Genomic DNA, 18569 nt, shown 5'->3' with positions numbered 1-18569 from the left:
ACTCTCTCCAGTATAGATACCTATCATGTGGTGACCGGAATATTTTTAATTTCCATAGTTAGCTTTTGACCATTGTTGAAAGCTGCTCATCGTTGCCAAACGAGTTGAATTATGTCTATTTACAATACATTAGTAAATATGAGTAATTTAATACTTTCAGAATAAAGTTTCGAAAGTTTCTCTAATCATTATACAATCGTCTTATTCAGCGGCGCAAAACTGCCTTCAATATTGGTAGGGGACACGTAAGATTTTTTTTGTTAAACCATGTTCAAAAAATGTGTAAAGTTGAAAAACAATCCTGTGGAGGATCAGGGAGCAGCGTTGTCTTCAACATTGTGAGCCGGGCAGATTTTTGAGGCTTATTTTGCTGGGATATCAATTTCATCTCACTTTCCTTTGAGACAAAAAATCATCACATTTTTTTCTCTCAAAAAGCACATTTCAAATCGGATTATTTGGAGGGGACAGTCCTTTCAGTTCCAAGATTGGAGGGGACATTGCCCCCTCATCCCCCGGGATTTGCGCCAGTGGTCTTGTCTATTATACAACCCCATTGCTGTAAAACAATGACAAAACCTAGACGGAAATACGTAAAGATATTTTAAGTTGGATAAAATTTCTCATCCATTCTCTCGTAGGAAGCTATGTTTTTTTTTTTAAATATTTTTTCTAGTAAAGCCATCTAAGGCAACGGGTATCTGGAATTTTGATATTCTTTGTAACCATTGTTGCAAGTTGCTCATTTTTGTCAAACAGTCGAACTATCTCAAAGTCAGATATATTTTCTTTTTTTTTAAATCCAACTGTTTGGAAGCAAGTAATTTAAGAGTTTCCACAGCATTTCTTACCACTAGGCTATACACTCTTCCAATTATTAACAAAATCTATTGTTATAAAACGATAACAAAACACAAAAAAGAATTCAATTAATCATTTCGAAAAGGCAATATATTCACCAAAGTAAATTGTTCAGGAGAAAGAAAAAAAACTTTGGATTGCTAACTCGACCTGTACAATGGCCAGAGCCGTAGCAAATGTGGGGGGCGAGCGGGGCGGTTGACCTGGGCGCTGATATCAAGGGGGCACCGAACGAGCAAGAAGAAAAGAAAAGTGTTGGAAATGAGTAAACGACGCTTCGCCCTATTGGCGTTCTCTTGCTCGTTCCACTCGTAACCCGAAAGTTTCAGTAGTATTCACAAGTTTTTACTCTTACTTAAAGAAAATTATTACATGTGATTTGTTAATGACGATGTGATATACAAGGTGCCGAGTGATCCAATAGCGTGCGAGCAGAAGCGTTTTCAAAATCAGAAACGGTTAAAGTCTGAAACACGAGCTCGGCTCTTTTATGGTGATTTTGCTTAGTTAACCACGCTTTTCTACCCAATCGGATTAATCACGACAGTCTGAGGAATGAAGAGACAAACGCAAACTGCTGTTTGCGTGGGAATATTGGAAATAAAGGAAAACAGGGGTAATAATAACATTTTCGGACTTGAAGGAGTTGTAGAATAGGGGCTTAAGGGGTCAGAGCTTAACCCAACGAATTTCATCTTTTTCAAAGACTGGTAACTACCAGTGCTTTTTTAAAATTCCATTGACATATGAAATGCTTCCAAGAATTTGAAGGAACTTATTGGAATTACTTCATCAACTACTTGTATCGCCAGATAGTTTTTGTGTCGCCAGGATTCAGAACATCCATTCATTAAGAAATTAAATAATTTCTATAATTTCAAACATACAGTATGTAGTAGACAAACTATATTTTTTAATTTCAAATACAAACATTAAACATATTCTTCACCTCTATACATCAATATTGAGAAATTCGCAAAGAAAGGTATCTTCTGAATTTTCGTTAAGTTTCGCAAAATATCTTTTACCGTAAGAGATTTGAAATAAAAATACTATTTGTGTGGTCACATACAGAATAAAATTACTGAAGTTTACATTACTGGAAATTAATGCTGTCACTCATTTCTAACATTTGAAAGCACATAGTTTCTAATGTATTTAAATTTAATTTATTATCGGTAGTATGAAATGTAAATAGTTGTCAAGAGCATGAAAAATTTCCATTAATATCCTCCTACCGTAAAGAAACTGTGTTAGACATTTAGTTCGTGGACGCGGGTGGTGGCGTTGGAAAGGTTTGGATCCCCTGAGCACAGACACGGCCTTCTCAATCACAAGGCCATCGGGCTATATTCAAGTTCAACTGTGACGTCACAACGAGTAGGTACAAACAAAGACGACAGATACCTGCGAGGGTGAACGACAATTATGTGGTTTGTTAAACAGTGAGCGCATCTTTTGAAAGTGTATGTTGTGGTGATATATGAATTCTTATTTTCAGTGTTTATTTGTGTTTAGTTTAAGTGTTTATAAAAAAAAGTGTTACTTATTGTGTCGGAATTGTAAAGGAATTACGCAAACGGTCTGAAAGTTTCTGTTTCCAGTTGAAAACAATCTACGACCAAAATGGCTCCACAATATATATATATAAAGTTTTATATATGTTTTTTTTACATTTACATTTACTGAGTGTTTTGTTTATTCCTTAGTATTATTGAATGTATCATGTTATGTTGTTATTTGTATCTTGTATCTTATTTGTCTTTATTTTTTCTTTCGTTTCTTTGTAAGATGACAAGGGTTAGGAGGCAGAGCTGAACCTCGCCCGCTGAAGTAAAGAGAAATTCAATTCAATTCAATTTTATATATATATATATATATATATATATATATATATATATATATATATATATATATATATATATATATATATATATATATATAAAGACTTCATAGTCTCAATCCAGTAGGGTAAGGCTGTATTTTTTTTCTCAAGATAGTCCATAACAATGATTCTTAAGACAATCTAAAAGAATTGTTCATTTTTATGTATTTTGTTAGTTAGTTTTTAATACGATATTAACTTACTTCTGTGCAGCTTTATTCACATAAAAATAAGAATTTTCAGATTCTTAGTGTGCTTAAAATAGGTAGGATTTGAACAAATTGTCGTTTCAAATTCAATAATTCAGGAACTAGCCTATGTATAACAGGTCATTCAATAAGTCCGTAGGATAAGTAGGATTTCATTATTCAACATAGTTGCCTTCGAGGGCGATACAACGAGTATAGCGATTTTCTAGCTTTTAGATATCACTTTTATAGTACGATTTCTCTTTCTCGTCAAAATAGGCGTCAGTTTCAGCGATGACTTCATCATTGGACTTAAATTTCTTTCCAGCAAGCATTCTCTTGAGATCTGAAAACAGGAAAAAGTCGCTGGGGTCTAAATCTGGAGAAAAAGGTGGGTGGGTAAGCAATTCGAAGCCCAATTCATTCAATTTTGCCATCGTTTTCATCGATCTGTGACACGGTGCATTGTCTAGGTGAAACAACACTTTTTTCTTTTGCAAATGTGACCGTTTCTTTGCGATTTCAGCCTTCAATCGATCCAAAAGTACACAGTAATTGTCGCTGTTGATGGTGGTTCCTTTTTGGAGATAGTCGATGAATATTATTCCGTTCGCATCCCAAAATACAGACGCCATCACCTTACTGGCCGACTGTTGCGTCTTTGCACGCTTTGGATTCGGTTCGTCGACTGTTGTTCACTCAGCGGACTGTCTTTTGGATTCTGGTGTGTGATAGTGAAGCCATGTTTTATCCATTGTCACATATCGACGATAGAATTCCCTTTTATTGTGGTTTAACAGCGCCAAACACTCCTCTGAAGCATCGATTCGTTGTTGTGTTTGGTCGAGTGTGAGCTCACACGGCACCCACTTTGCACAGAGCTTTCGCATACCCAAATGTTTTTGTAAAATGATAAAAACACTATCATCCGATATCTTTACAATGTCAGCTTCAATTTGCGATCGTTTATAACCAATTTGTGGATTTTTTTTATGTTTTCTGGAATAACAGCCTCATTTGGGCGTCCACTACGCTCTGCATCATTTGTGCTGGCGACTACGTTTAAATTCAGCAATCCACTTCTCTACCATTTGTCTCGATGGAGCAGAGTTCGGATAATGTTTATCAAGACATTGTTTTCACTGTAGTTTCTTTCATCAAAAAGCAACGCTTTATTAAAACTCGAAATTTGTCCATTGTTTTTGCACTAACACAAATTGCTTCACACAAAAAGCTATAACTCACGAATCAATACTCAGATTGCTGTCAAATGTATACACGTATCGTTTGAAGGTTAGTACTGAATAAAAATCATATGGAACAAAGTCTAGTAACGCCATCTCTGTGTCATCCTATGGACTTTTTGAATGGACTGTTATTAATATCGTATAATCTTCAATGGAAGTAGGAAACAATACGATGTATTGACATATTCCTCAATGAATATGCCTACGGTAGTGAAAAAAGTATTTTGAACAAGGATGGTAATTCATTTTATATTCATGTTTGGGCATTCACAATTGACAAACAGCAGCAATGTTTATCATACATTATAAAAAAAGAAGGAACAGTATCAAATATGAATAAGGAGCCTGTATTTTCTTACGAACAAGCTTTAGTAATTTATATGGTCAGTTGAAATGTGATTGTTTAGATGCTTCATTTGTAGAACGAATTCAAGATGCAAAATTCTGACAGGACGGATGAAATTTACTTCCACTTAATAGTTTTATTTTAAATTCCACAGCCATTAGCAAGTTATTGGGGGGATAAATAAAATGACACAATTTTCAGTAGTATTCAAACTAATTACAGTAATTCATATGTAATTAATGGGTGAACTACCTATGTAGTAATATGGGAAGTCAGTGGCGTTCGCAAAATTTCAAGAAGGAAATGATTCAAACATTTAATCTCATAACATTCCATGACAAGTGTGATTTTTGTATATATATCATAATATAGTAAATATTTATTTTTCCGTATCTTACAGGAGGAATTAAACTTCAAAAACTCCCTTGCATAGTACAGTGTGGAAAGACAAACAACTAGTTTTATTACCATGATCTGACAACTTTGTATACATAATTCTACCCCTAACAGCACAAAATCTTCCCTAGGATGTCCCATGGCCCTCCCGCCCGGGAAAACGGGACTATCCCGGGACGCTCCCATAGGACTCCTGCGACATCCATGGGACTGACACGCGAATTCCAGATGTCCGCGTTTGTCCCGGGAAACGGGACGACCCGTGGGACTCCAGCGGGAGTCATGCAGGAAGAATCCCGTAGGAAACCAGAGGATATCCTCAGGCAGAACCAGGTACGCGAATGGGATAATCCCGGGACGATCCCGTGGGACTCCTGAGACATCCGTGAAATCCTGATGAGAATCCTACGGGACTTCAAACGGAAGCTCATGTGTAACCGTGTAGCATTGCACCAGAAAAGACGATGTGAATCTATTGACTGTTTTCAGGCTCTGGTTTCAGATTTGCAAACACAATGTACAGTGCAAATCAAACGGAATATGTGTTATTTCACGTGTAGCTACTTGAGAGGCGCCTTTGAAAAGCCAGAGCCTAAAAATAACCAATAGCTTCACTCTGTAATTACCGATAGAGCTATCGTGCAATACCACATGGTGGCCTGTACATGAACTTCCGCTTCAAAGTCCCAGTGAGTCCCGTCAGGTACATATTTATAGGCTATAGGCAGTGGCGTATTTACGATTTTGTTTCGGGAGGGGCTTTGCTATCTTTCGGGGGGGGAGCTTTCCCTCGAAATGTGAAAATTCTGCAAGATATTTCATTTACTTTACTATACTAAGTAAGATTTCGGGGGGGCTTAAGCCCGGAAGCCACCCCCCTAAATACGCCACTGGCTATAGGTAAACATTTCAAAAGCAAATGTTTGACTCGTTGACTTGCACTCTCTATTACCGCAGTAACGTTTCCAATGATATTAGCTATGGTTAGGTAAATTTAAATTTCGTGGGAAAATATATCAATTGGTGCCTTTGGACAATCTCCTTGTTGGCGGGATAAACTGCAAAATGTAGCCAGTGGATGCTTGACGCCACATTGTATCATCATCAAATCCTTCAGACGTCTTCCTTGTGACAAAGTGATCTGTACGATTCAACATAGTCATATATGGGACTATGCGAAATAAGAGCGAAGATGTAGCTATTTACAATATATAAGTTATCTGCATATAGTATTTTTCCACATTACTTGTAATAATAACTAACTTAGTGTTGTTCAGCTGTAAATTTCTCCTCAAGGGATAGAAAGAAAATAAGAATGGAACATGATTCAACTAGGAAAAAAAAACTGCCTTTTCTGAAACATGAACCTAATTAATCATTAATAACCGAAGGTCACGTTTGGATCGTAGTTATCTAGCATCTGTGTAGCAAAGAAAGATATGCTTAATAAAACAAATGGGTTACACACGTACAATCTTTTATTCAAAAGCTATCATACATGAAGGGATTTTTTCACCCTTTCAAAATATACATCTAGGGTTTTATAATGTGAGCATTTGCATGTTCATCCCGGCTTCAGTCACATCGCACTTTATGTGTGTTCATTTGCCTGTCAACATCGCGCTTTGTTCATCCCCTTTCCCTACAAAATGGAAAAGGAAAAAAATTCTGTTAAAAGACGAAGTGAGTGCAAATATTCATAAAAAATTAGCCACAGAAAAATCTAATAATTACGTTAAATACGTATGGATGTATGGAAAGTAGTAGGGAGATGACACTTGTTGGAATTACTCGCTTTATTATTATGATCCAGTCATAAGACAATGAGACCTGTTTTGCTTGAATTGAAAAATCTTTTCGCTAGAAATATGTAAGTACATGTGATGCTGCGAATCAGTCGCGTTTCTGACAAGAAGTGAATATAATACTAAGTATTAATTATAAACCAACAACGAACTTTAAAAAGCAGAGAAAGCACACCAAGTTTGGATTTAGTTCGCATAGCGATGAATATATAGTTAGCATTTAAATCAGTAATCAAGCCAAAAGGCAAAGACAAGCAACATAGCTAACTGTCCAGGCCAATCGAGGCACACACACATTCCAGTTCGAGCTTTGGATAATGACGTTTGTCTCTTTTATTCATTGTTGAACATTACTATCCCTTGACGTAAGTAAAAAATTGTTTCAATGAAAGAAAAAAAAACTCTATCCATTGAATTCATTTACTTTCTTTTGTATCAGATGTCATGTAAAAAGTGGAAAACGGAACATATGAAGCCAAATTACTAGCATTACTTTGTTACAAACCTTGAGATAGAAGTTAGAAAGGAGCAACTAAGTAATAAACAAAATACAATATTGATACAAGTATTTGCAATGGGATGACCAAAAATTACCCGAACCGTACAAAAAAGAACAAGATTTCCGCTGGACACACACACACATACACACACACACACAATGAAGATAATGTGAATCAACTGTGGTGTAGAACAGGGTGTCTACTGGTACTTGAAATACTGGTAATCTACTGGTATTTGATTTTCTTACTGGAAATATTGGAATGTACTGGAAATTATTGTCTAATACTGGAGAAATGTAAAGATTTCCTTTGAGACCCTTCAAGATGGCAGTCCCATTACCTGGGTGTAGGTGATGATAAAATTAATTGGTCAAACATTGAAAGAACTTGGTAATTCGAGAAAGAAAATCAATAGTGTTTCCTTTTTTTTTTTAACCCACTAGTTTCTATGCATTCTTTCCATCAGAATATTGAAGAACTAGTTTTATCAACACATTTTAGAGCTTCTTGAATATCATAGTATGACTTTTTTTTTTTAAATCCAGGTTGTTGTTTTGAAAATTTGTAAGTCTAGACGTCAACTCCAGTAAACACCCTGTAGAATCCCGAAGGACGATCGCCCCCAAGCAGTCTTTTGGCATGTTTATAGTTTATGTGAAAGTATATCGTGTAGGATTTCTTGGGACATGGCAAAACAACATTAAAAACGAAGACTGCCTGACCTGTATGGAGATAAAAATACAGAACTATAATAATTACAATAGCCATCTACACTGGCGCGCGTTAAAAGTCATAAAACGTATTTAGTAGACACATCCCACTTCGTAAATGGGTTTCCATGCCTATCGCGGGTGCGTTACACATGCAAAGAGAGTGTATTATTAATTTTACAACGACTTTTCTGAACTATTAAGTAGGGTCGCACAATGGTGTCTTTGGTGCGACATCAACAATACATTATAATACAGAATAATTTTCTGTATTATAATTCATTGCTTGAAGCTTCCGTTCACCACGTCGACTAAGCAAGAGCAAGCAATTTACAAACCTAAAAGTGTCAATATGTTACTTACGTTTCTCTCTTTTCATTCTTTCCATTGCGTGACGAAGCCAGCTTTGAACTGGTCTTTTGATCTCAGCATCTGTAGCAAATTTGCAGGACGCGTGTTGCCTCACTGTCTCTGGAAATATAATATTTCTGAATGAGAAAAACTGGCAAATTTCTGCAATAGATATGTGTGATAACAAGAAGGAATATGAAATATTCGACATGCATTTCAATAGGTGAAATGAGGTTCCAAAAGTTATGGGATACAAAGATAATAGGTCTATCGTGCTATGCCTTCTCGAGAATGGCGAGTTCAGCAACTTGGAATGGCATGGACTCGACAAGTCCGTGGAAATCCTTCATAAAGTCTTGGTTGTTGGCTATTATGACGTGATTGTTGCAAGTAAAACGTGTGCACAAATGGTTCGTACGATGATATCGTACATGTTTCTATTAACTTTATGTCTAGCAGTATAGTTGGCCGATTCATTGTTTAGAATGCTCTGCAAATCAATCGCGAATAATTTTGGCTTGCTGATATTTTCTAGGTCAATCGGACTCGAGGATCCAAGAATGCCATATAAACACGCACCACATAATTACAGGCCACAAGCTTGTAACTGCCTTGTTGACAACTTGAGTCTACGGCGTCTAGAGTCTCCGCCACATACGCACTCTACCATCAGTTCGTATCAACTGGGATCATGATCAGTATGGCTATCCGGCATATTGGCAGTTATCAAGAGCAACACACACATTGATAGTTTTCGTCGTAGAAGCAACATCACGGTCAATGACCTTTTACAGAAGTTCAAGTAACAGAAGTCGAGTGCTATCTGCATTTATATTTGTTTTCCGCAACACATGAGGTGGTTCTATACCGCTATCCCATAACTTGTAGGACTTTAGTGTATTTCAAAAACAACATCCTAATTTTATTTAAAATCACGAAGCATTTCAGACACGTGGTAGCTTCTAATTCTACCTTATAACTAAGTTTAGAGGTTTTCCAAAACATGAGAAATATTTGTGTACTATATCATGATTAAAAAAAAAAATCTCCTGGATAACGCAATCTGCTCAACATTATAAAAAAATCTACCATCCATTCTTCTTTCTCAAAAATAAATTTTAAAATAGAATGAAACAACAGTTCACGATCATTAAATTTTAAGAAAAGTCAATTATGATATTAAACAAGTAGTGAGTATCAAGAAACTAAGAGAATAATTTTATGTAAGCTGGTATAAAATACTAAATTCACAATCCTCAATTTAAATTCTCGAAACATATCGACATTTATTTTCTCATACAAATTCTTTGGAAAAACTGAGCTCTGTGAACAAATTACTTCGGAGAATTGTCTTACAATACTAACCTCTGGATAATTTTTGTGGTGGATGGTCGAATCGAGTGGAAACACATACAAATTCTAGTTAATCGTATTAAATAATAATAAAAGAAAATATATAATAAATCATAATATATTACCTGTAAGAACATCACAAAGTGCAAGGGCTGAGAATGATGTCTTCGTCTTTCCGCCTGTCCAACTTATTTCCGCTGCTAACATGTTGGTTAGAATTCGCTTCATTATATTCGTAACAATACTGTCAATATTAGTACCCCCTATCTTACGGAGCTCTGCAATCTGAAATATAACATTTAACATTAAATTACGCACCAAATTTATCAGAGTACAAATATAAAATTCTATTGATTGCAAACTTGGTAATTTCAGGGATTATCAGGTCTTAGCACTTTAAACGTTATGAACTTCATAATTTTTTTTTTAGAGGTATTCTTTGTAATTATTTTTGAAAAAAGTATTTAAATTACAATAGCGATACTAACACATTAAAGTATACTTTATTCTTATCGAAGTTGGTTGTTTTCAATGTTTCAGTTAAAAATATTTCTCGGACATTAAGAAACACCAAAATATACTCAATATATTGTACACATAGCGAGAACATATACCATTATATTCACGATACATACTAAGCTTTATCGCACAACAAAAAATTTTCGAAGACTGGGCTTCGGCTAAATGTTTGTCTCCGACGGTGTGGACAAGAAAAAAAGAAAAAAGAAATTAAATCAAGATAAAAAAGAAAGAAATAAAGCAAATTTTTTAGGCACTCAAGGTGTATCCGACACATTCAAGCCGGTTGTCTGGTTGTGTAAATTTATTAGTTTCATTTGGTGTCTCTTGTGGTTTGTTTTTTGAAAAATGTTGATTGATTTGTCTGTTGTAGGTATGGTAAATGCCTCTTTTATTGATGATTTTTTTCCGTATGTAGGTTTTTTTAAAGAACATATTGGCTGAGCACATATGTAACCATGATCAACGTTTTTAAAAAATGTTCTAGAAGGGTCTTAGCGCTTCGTAGTCTCCTGTGGCAACGGGCCTGCTACATCTTAAACATACACATATCGTTAATAAAACTGAATTAGAAACATATTTGACGCTGGCTACTCTTTTGGGATTTCAAAACTCCCTTACTCCAAGTTTTCTCACAAAATTTTACACTAAGTTACTCAAATGGGTACTTTCGAATTTTGAAAATAAATAACACACTTCAGCTATACTATAGTGGATAAGAAGAGCTAAGTAAGGAATTGTAGAAGCATAAGAATATTTTAAATATTACAGAAGGTATAAACATGTATCTCTATTTGGCAACTTTCAGTCTGAAGCTTAGCACAATTTACATTACCATTAGTGCACCACAAAAATACAGTAGTCTACCTCTGTATGCACGTTTACATTACAAGAAACCTAAACTAAAAGGAAAACGTAAATTTCAAGATGATGATCAACAACAAGAACTGAAAAACTGATTGTTACTACTCTAATTTAAATTTAAAATTTCACAGCATGGGACCTAAAACTGCAAGCAAGTTACGCCACAAACGTTCCTTATACATTTAAAAGTGATCACCAGCATAACAAAAATGAGTAGTAAAAAATTGCACAATTGTAAGTTAAAATACTTCGATTTGACAAATGTACATGACTCGCACATGTCCTGTTACCTATAATTTATATGTATAACATAGGAGAACCGAACTACCGCTCTTCTTTTAATCACGTAATAGTTTACTTCTTTTAGTGCTCAGCCAACAGAAATGGGGATACTATCTGTCTCGCCCATAAGAACAGTATGGGTTCCTTTACAATAAGACATACAGAAACAAACTGGTTTGGCAGTGATTCTTGTTTTCAGTTAAGCTCAAATTTCCCGTTTTTTAAAAAAGAAATCCCTGACTTTTCCAGAATCTTCAAATTCACTGGCTTTTCGCGGTAGGTGGCAACCTTATATTTGTCGTTTGTAAGAAAACATACATTTTCTTCTCGTAACTAAATATATTCAACAAATACGGAGCTAAACATACCAAACGTCTCCTAAATGCTGGATCATTTGCAATCCTCCTCTCACACTCATAGAGGTCATCCAGCGTTTGAGCTTCCGTTATATTCCTCTACTGGTTGGTTATCATTCGTCTTGAACGTTCCAATAGTGTCTAACTTTTCTTCTGAAGACAATCCACTTCCCGATATGCTTTCATCATATGTTAGCCTCTGTGAAGAATATAGGGGTTCCTCCACAACTAAAGTATTACCTCGAACATTTGCTGACACGTAACCAGTGATCGGGGACTTTCCATTGTTTGATTCAATATTAACTTCCTTATCTGATGATACAGTCTTCTCACAGATTGTTAACATCAATTCACCTGTCTCTTCTTTTATCCGTCTTCGTAAATGCCTCGAAGATATGCAATCTGCGGATTTTCTCTTTCTTTCCATTTCCTAGAATTAATGAAAAAAATCAATGCTTGAAATTTCAGCAGGGCTCGCAAAAGCCATGTTTGAAAACAGAAACAGCTTTGAGTTTAAAACCAGACCTTTTTTGTTAGTGTTTAAACCAGGTTTTTTGGTTTAAATTGATTTGCTTTAATTATTTAGATTACATGTGAATAGAACTAATTTCGTTTGACCTTAGCAAGCTCCCTCATGGCTGTATGGTTAACGTACGCGCCTTTGATGCGGGAGACTCGAATTCGCGATGGGTGCTCATGTGACTCAGATTCCACGTTAAGCTGTAGTTCCACGTCTCATATAGCCATGCTACTGAGAGACCCTACACTCCAAGCCCAGATTGTCCTTAACATCTTTATGTAACAGCGGAGACCTTATGAAGGATGGAACCTAAAGCTTAAAGTGGGATCAAATCACTTACCCAGTTTGCACCCAAGAAAAACTGTCCTCCGCCTGGCCCCGAACCCAAGACCTAGCTCGACCCTCTGTAGACTCATGTACAGAGGAGACCTGATAGAAATGTGTTATATTGATCTTGCGTACTTGTGAATATTTTAAATTATTTTAGAAAGACAACTGCACAAGTGAAATCACTGTACAGATTATTGAGGTGAGCGAGCTTTTTTTTTTTTTTTTTTTTTTTTTTTTTTTTTAACAGAACTAGTCCCAGGTATTTGGTGACCGAACTTGGCAGGATCATAGTCGACTAAGTTTCAGAACTAGAAGTTGCGAAACCTTATTGGCTACATCCACATCTTATCAATTGGACTCTTCAGTTTTAATTTTAAAGTTCCAGCCTTTTTTAAGAAATAAACGTCGCTTTTAGCGAACTGGCTATTATACAGTGACAATAAAATAAATTTTAACACCATGTGTGTTGATTTCCTCGGGGTTTTCCCATTTCCTTACATTTCTTTCATTTCACCATTTCACTTATTATCATCATCAGTCTCCTTTAGCCTAGGGCATAACCCTAGGAAAATTAATATGCAAAATATCTGCTTATGAAAAATCACACCGGCACGATTAAAGCGGGAGCTTTTCGATGTAAAATATATATATACCGCCCAGCTCTGTACTGAAACTGGACAATCCAGATTCACAGAATACTATCCGTATTAGAATAAAGTGAAGTGGGCGAAGCCCAAATTCTGTTGTTCCCTAGTAAAAAATCAGATTGTAATTATGCTAATGTACTGATTGCACCAAACCGAACAAGGTGCTTTTTACGAAAACTTGTATTTTAAGCGCATGACTTAACTTTATTACGTCATTTTTATTGATGTCTACTTTCGGAGCAGCCTTTTATGTTGTGAAAGGGCTCATCAACCTCCTGTTGCATAAGGATGTTAAGGCTACACAAACTTAGTTATATGTAACCTAAATAAATAAAGAAATCAATTTGAACAAAAAGTAACAATGTGAAAACAATATGGTTTAATCAAATTCTTTTCTTTCGACAAAACATGGTTTCTGCCAACCCTGGCAATAACAAGGATTTATGAGCAGTAAGCACAATACGTTGTAGCTTTCCATTACTTTTACATCCAACACCGCCTTCCATCACTCACTGGCGGGTGTAGGACAAAAGCTCACTAGACCTTTTGTTTAAGCTGACAAAATATATAAATAAAAGAAACACATGACTGGGATAGTCATCCATATTTTTCGATTATATTTGCGAATTGCCACTTTTACGTAAATCACACCGTGCAGATTAAGACTAAGGTAACCTGTTCCATCCAATATTACCCTTCACACATATTGTTTTTCTCTTTTCCTCCTCTTTTCAGAATACAACCCTCGCTCAGCTTTTACAATTTGAGTTACTGCAATACTTTTATCTTTTCTTATATTACAAGTCGTTGTCATAAAAAAATCCAAACTAGTATATTTTAATATATTAGCATTAAATTAGGTTTGCGTATTTTGCGAATAAAATACAATAAAGTGCGTGAAGAGTGCAGTTGCCTAACTGGGATGGCATTTAGTATTTCCCCCAACTGCAGCTCAGTGAACCATTGTGCTAATGAAAGAAAGAAAAAAAATGCGGGGTTTCTCACCCCTTTCGCTCGCTCAGCTATATTTCGTAACGCAACTAAGTCATTTTTTTTCAGGGTTGGCAAAAACCATGGTTTTTATTGAAAAAAACAAAAAAACCGGTTTTTTGGGGTTTAAACCAGGTTTATTTGGTTTAAATAATTTGCTCTATATATTCATATCATATATGGACAGAAATAAGTTTGTTTCGCCTTGATGTTATTATGCAACAGCCGGGTTATGCTGGAAGGGGTCACATAAGCTTAAAGCGGAATAAAAACTGCTTCTCGAGTTACATCCGATAGAAATTGTCCTCCATTTGAACTCGGAACCAGGACTAATTGGCCACAAATGCGATACGTCTGCCGACTCACTCACGAAGGAATCCTGATAAAAATACGTTGTACTGATCTTTACATGCTTCTTGATATAGCTCTCAAGAGTCATTTCAGAAGGACAAAAAGATAAACAGTTGCACAAGTGAAACCATTATACTGAATTACATATGGACAATTTCAAAGTACTACGGAGTACAGAAGAACTAATTTAATTCAAGTTAGTTAACAACGACTTATATTGGTCCAAATTAAAGAAATACAACGACTTAATTTGCATATCACAAAGATACGAATTATTTGGGTCCACTTTGGCTCAGACTCATTTATACATAAATAGATATCGAAGATACTTCTCATTTCACTAAATGCCTCTCGTGGGGTCTGTATGACCCTTCCCCCCCACACACAAAGTACGGAATTTCGATGTATTTTATTAATAGTAAACATTGAAACAAAACAATATTTAGAATGCTTCTTTGATTGCAATTACATAACAATAATAACTACAAAAAAAAAATCACAAAACAAACATTTATAAACTTACATAAAAAGAGTTGCTTTTGTAGTATAATCTTTTTGAGTAATGAATGAAAAAAACAGCTGGTTTAAACCAGCCAACCCTGTTTTTTCTTAATCAATATCACTACCGTAAAAGACTGGAGGAGAAACAAAAAGCAACCCCCTAATTGAATTTCATTAAGACTTTAGTTCTTCGCATAAAATCTTTCGTTACTGGTGCCTGATAACCCGTATCACGCCTCACAGTCTCGATATTTGGAAATTCTAACCTTTCAACCTCCGTTACGTTTTGAAGGGGTTCGACTATTATTTGTAGTTGTAATTCGCAAATATGTTCGGGGGGCTTCTAACACCGTTCGCTCGCTCAGGTACCTACATTTCGTAAAGTAAATAAACCACTTTTAATAGAAACATTAATATAGTGGAGAGATGTAACTCAAGCTACGTAAAAAAAAAAAAAAAGAAAAGCCTCCACCGTACCCTTTAAACGGTTTCATTGCATCGTCTTTGCAAGTTTCAACACTATGATGAAATTTGCATGAGATACGTCAGGTTAAAATTTGTAAAAAGGCAGATTCTGTTGCGCTGCTTTTAAGTGCAACACTGTTGTGTTTGCTTAAGTCACTTCACAACAGAAAAGAAACACAAAACATATGATGAAAGCAGTTTTAATTGAAAATAATCAATGTTCATCAATTTCGCTAACTAACACCTTGGCGGGTTAACTTTAGCAGACGGCTCTACCAAAAGAAAAATTTATAGGTCGAAAAATATTAGTAGTAAAATAGTGAAACGGTAATATAATTGTTTAAACTCATAAACCAAAATGGGGCCGCGGTGGCTCAGAGGTAGAGCGTTTATCTCTGGTGCTTGGGGTCCCAGGTTCGATCCCAGCTCGCGCCAAGTGAACTCTGTGGTGGACAAACACCGTGTGCGTGGGTTTTCTCGGGTTCTCCCGTCTCCTCCCACTTTCTTCATTCCACCATTTCATTCATTTCTGATCATCACCGTTACCCTTAGCCTCGGTGCACAATCGTGAGACGTTAAACTAGATATTTCATTTCATTCAATTTCATAAACCATATGTGGGAGTAAGTAACATAGGAAAGTATGTTATGGTGGAACTATTTGCTAAGGCAGAAGGCGGCTGAATACAAGTTAGGAACGAGATGGTAAGTGTTGTATCTGAAGATTTGGGAAATGGTTAGAAACAATGGTTGCAGTGCAAAGGCAAGGTTCTAGATTACTGGTCCCCCTTCCCATTGAGCAGTAATAAAGACAGAAAACAACGTGCCCTGCGGGGCTCTAACCCGCCTTCACTCGCTAACGCTCGCTCGGCAATACTGTATAAGTTAAATGTATAAACTTTAGTACAGAAAGAAATCTACCCATCTACTAATCCACATCGGGGACCAGTAATCTAGAACCTTCCCCATGCAAATCATGTGTCACTTCAAAGAAGAAAACAACTTGCCCTGCGGGGCTTCTAAGCCCCTTCAGTCGATCAGTTATAAGTTTTGAGTAGCGTTTTGTAACACTAGTGCTCCAAATCTAGTAAAAAATAACTAGACAATATTTGCTCATCTTCGCTCTTAACAAAATCCCAGAGGCTGGTGCTGGACACTGAATGGCTGCTTATCAGTTTGGTACATCAGGTACAATGCAGGTTTTATGGTAAATCAGTTTGCGTGCTTATTCTTAAACTGTACGCCATAATTTCAGCATGAAATAACAGTAAGAAGGTTTTAGATAATTATCTGAAACATAAAAAGTGAAAAATATTTTAAAAGATTCCGACCTATTGTAAATCTGCCCATATTAATCCATTGTTCATAGCATTCCTGCTCTGTTGAACTTTAAACATTGAGTACTACGGCTGTATGATCACCATTTCATCATTTTTTTTTTTTTACAACTAGAATAACAACAACTCTTTTTTTTTTAAACCACTAAAACTTTCATTTCACACACTTACCGAAATCAATTATGCTGCAGACTTAAATCTGTTGGAACACTTAATATTTCACTAACATCTACCACTGCGTCTCTCTCTCTCTCTCTCTCTCAATGTTTTGATGCTCCAGGAACTCGTCCGCTGAGCAATACAGACGGTTAAATGGGTATCTATACTTGTAGAGATGAATGGTCCAGGATCAATTTGGGAACAAAATAAACAAACACAATAGAAACAATCACTTCATGCGGAACACTAACTATGTCGAAGAAACTATATATTACAAACTGCGATGAATAACATGAGCACTGCACTGTTGATCACTTTGACACCATTACAAGTCGTAGTTGTTCACTATGTAATATTGAAGCAGATGATACAGAATAAGGTGGTTTTTGTTAGCTAGTAAGAAAGACACTGTTACGGGGCTTGTGAAATAAACAGAATGAATGACTGTGTTGAGTATCGGACGGTAGCCAGGCGTTATAGAGCACTGAAAGGTCAGGTGGTCAATAGAACCTTCAGTTAGTCCACAATAACACAAGCGTGAGGGGCGCTGCTGCTGTTTATATTGCTGGATGGGAGTCTGAGCAGTATGTAGACGAAGGCGAGAATATAAACAATGATGTTTTCTTGTCCAATTATGAGGGGCCTCCCATTTTCTCGTGGTGGGAGTCGGTTCTAGTTGCCAATAATAAATTCCTGGTCCTGATCGTTGTTGTTGTTGGTAGGTTCGCCATTCGGTTTGCCGTTTCTGTAGCAGCATCTCGGTGAAAGAAGATGCTGGGAGCCGGAGATCTATCGGTGTGCCATGTTGTGTTGCATATCTGCTCAGGATATCGCTAACTTCGTTCCCGGGGATGTCGCAGTGTGAGGGCGTATGAATTAACGTAACCACTTGATGATTATTATGTAATATTCGAAGCTGTTGGCGAATATTGATGTGTAACCATGTATTGGCAGATGCCCATGGGGTTCTACATATTCCTTGTAACGCACTAAGGCTATCACTACAAATTCCCACGTTAGGTAGTTTTCGTTGTAGGGCGACTTTCAATGCCGTGCGAATTGCCCAGCTTTCTGCTAAATAGATGGAGGTATTCGGTGGAAGTCTGTGAGTCTCTGCGTAATTAAGCGCTGGTATATAAATTCCTGCTCCAACCACAGATCCTTGTTCGGTATGCTGTTTAGAAGCATCCGTGTAAATTAAAATGCTATTGGAGTGATGCGATTGAATGTGATGTTCCCAGAGATGGCGCACTATCTGAGGCTGAGTGAAGCGAAGACGTTTGAAAGAGACCACCGGTTGCTCAAGTGTGGGAGAATGTAGAAGAGTATAATATTGTGCAGTATAACATGGTAGTTTCGGTCATCGATGCAATTGATTGAGCCTGTTATGAATACTAACGAATGCTCGATAAATCCAAGGTAGCTGTTTATAATATGGAAGTCGGGTATGATGATTGCTATTGTATAGGAATTGTAATTTCGGTAATAAGAGGGATGAGGTGCAGCATATGCGTTGAAGGAGGAATTTTTTTAGCCTCAAAATATGTTTTCACTGGGAAAGGAATTATTCCAGCTTCTTCTAAAAGTGCTGAGGAAGGTGCCGTCTT

At 36.4% G+C, this 18569-nt stretch overlaps 1 protein-coding gene across 3 annotated transcripts; it reads right to left on the bottom strand.

Annotated features, from left to right (window-relative positions):
* Positions 1–6383: 6383 nt before the first annotated feature.
* Positions 6384–17720, bottom strand: LOC145693477 (uncharacterized). 3 transcript variants are annotated; one of them, XR_014132791.1, is made up of 5 exons: positions 16975–17720; positions 11676–12093; positions 9768–9927; positions 8302–8409; positions 6384–6565 (listed from the first exon to the last, which is right to left on the bottom strand). XR_014132791.1 is itself a non-coding variant. In XM_081769512.1 (5 exons), exons 3-5 carry the CDS (start codon positions 9868–9870, stop codon positions 6525–6527), a joined length of 252 nt encoding a protein of 83 aa, XP_081625638.1. In that variant the 5' UTR covers positions 9871–9927; positions 11676–12093; positions 16975–17706; the 3' UTR covers positions 6384–6524. The 3 variants fall into 3 exon arrangements, 2 of the variants coding, with proteins under 2 accessions (XP_081625638.1, XP_081625639.1); XM_081769512.1 differs by having other exon boundaries at positions 16975–17706; XM_081769513.1 differs by lacking the exon at positions 11676–12093 and having other exon boundaries at positions 16975–17709.
* Positions 17721–18569: the final 849 nt, after the last annotated feature.

This window comes from Thermobia domestica, chromosome 8, assembly GCF_964235325.1.
Source record: "Thermobia domestica chromosome 8, izTheDome1.hap1.1, whole genome shotgun sequence".
Classification (NCBI taxonomy): domain Eukaryota; kingdom Metazoa; phylum Arthropoda; class Insecta; order Zygentoma; family Lepismatidae; genus Thermobia; species Thermobia domestica.
Note: the sequence above shows the minus strand (reverse complement) of the source record. Positions and strands in the feature narration are given on the sequence as shown.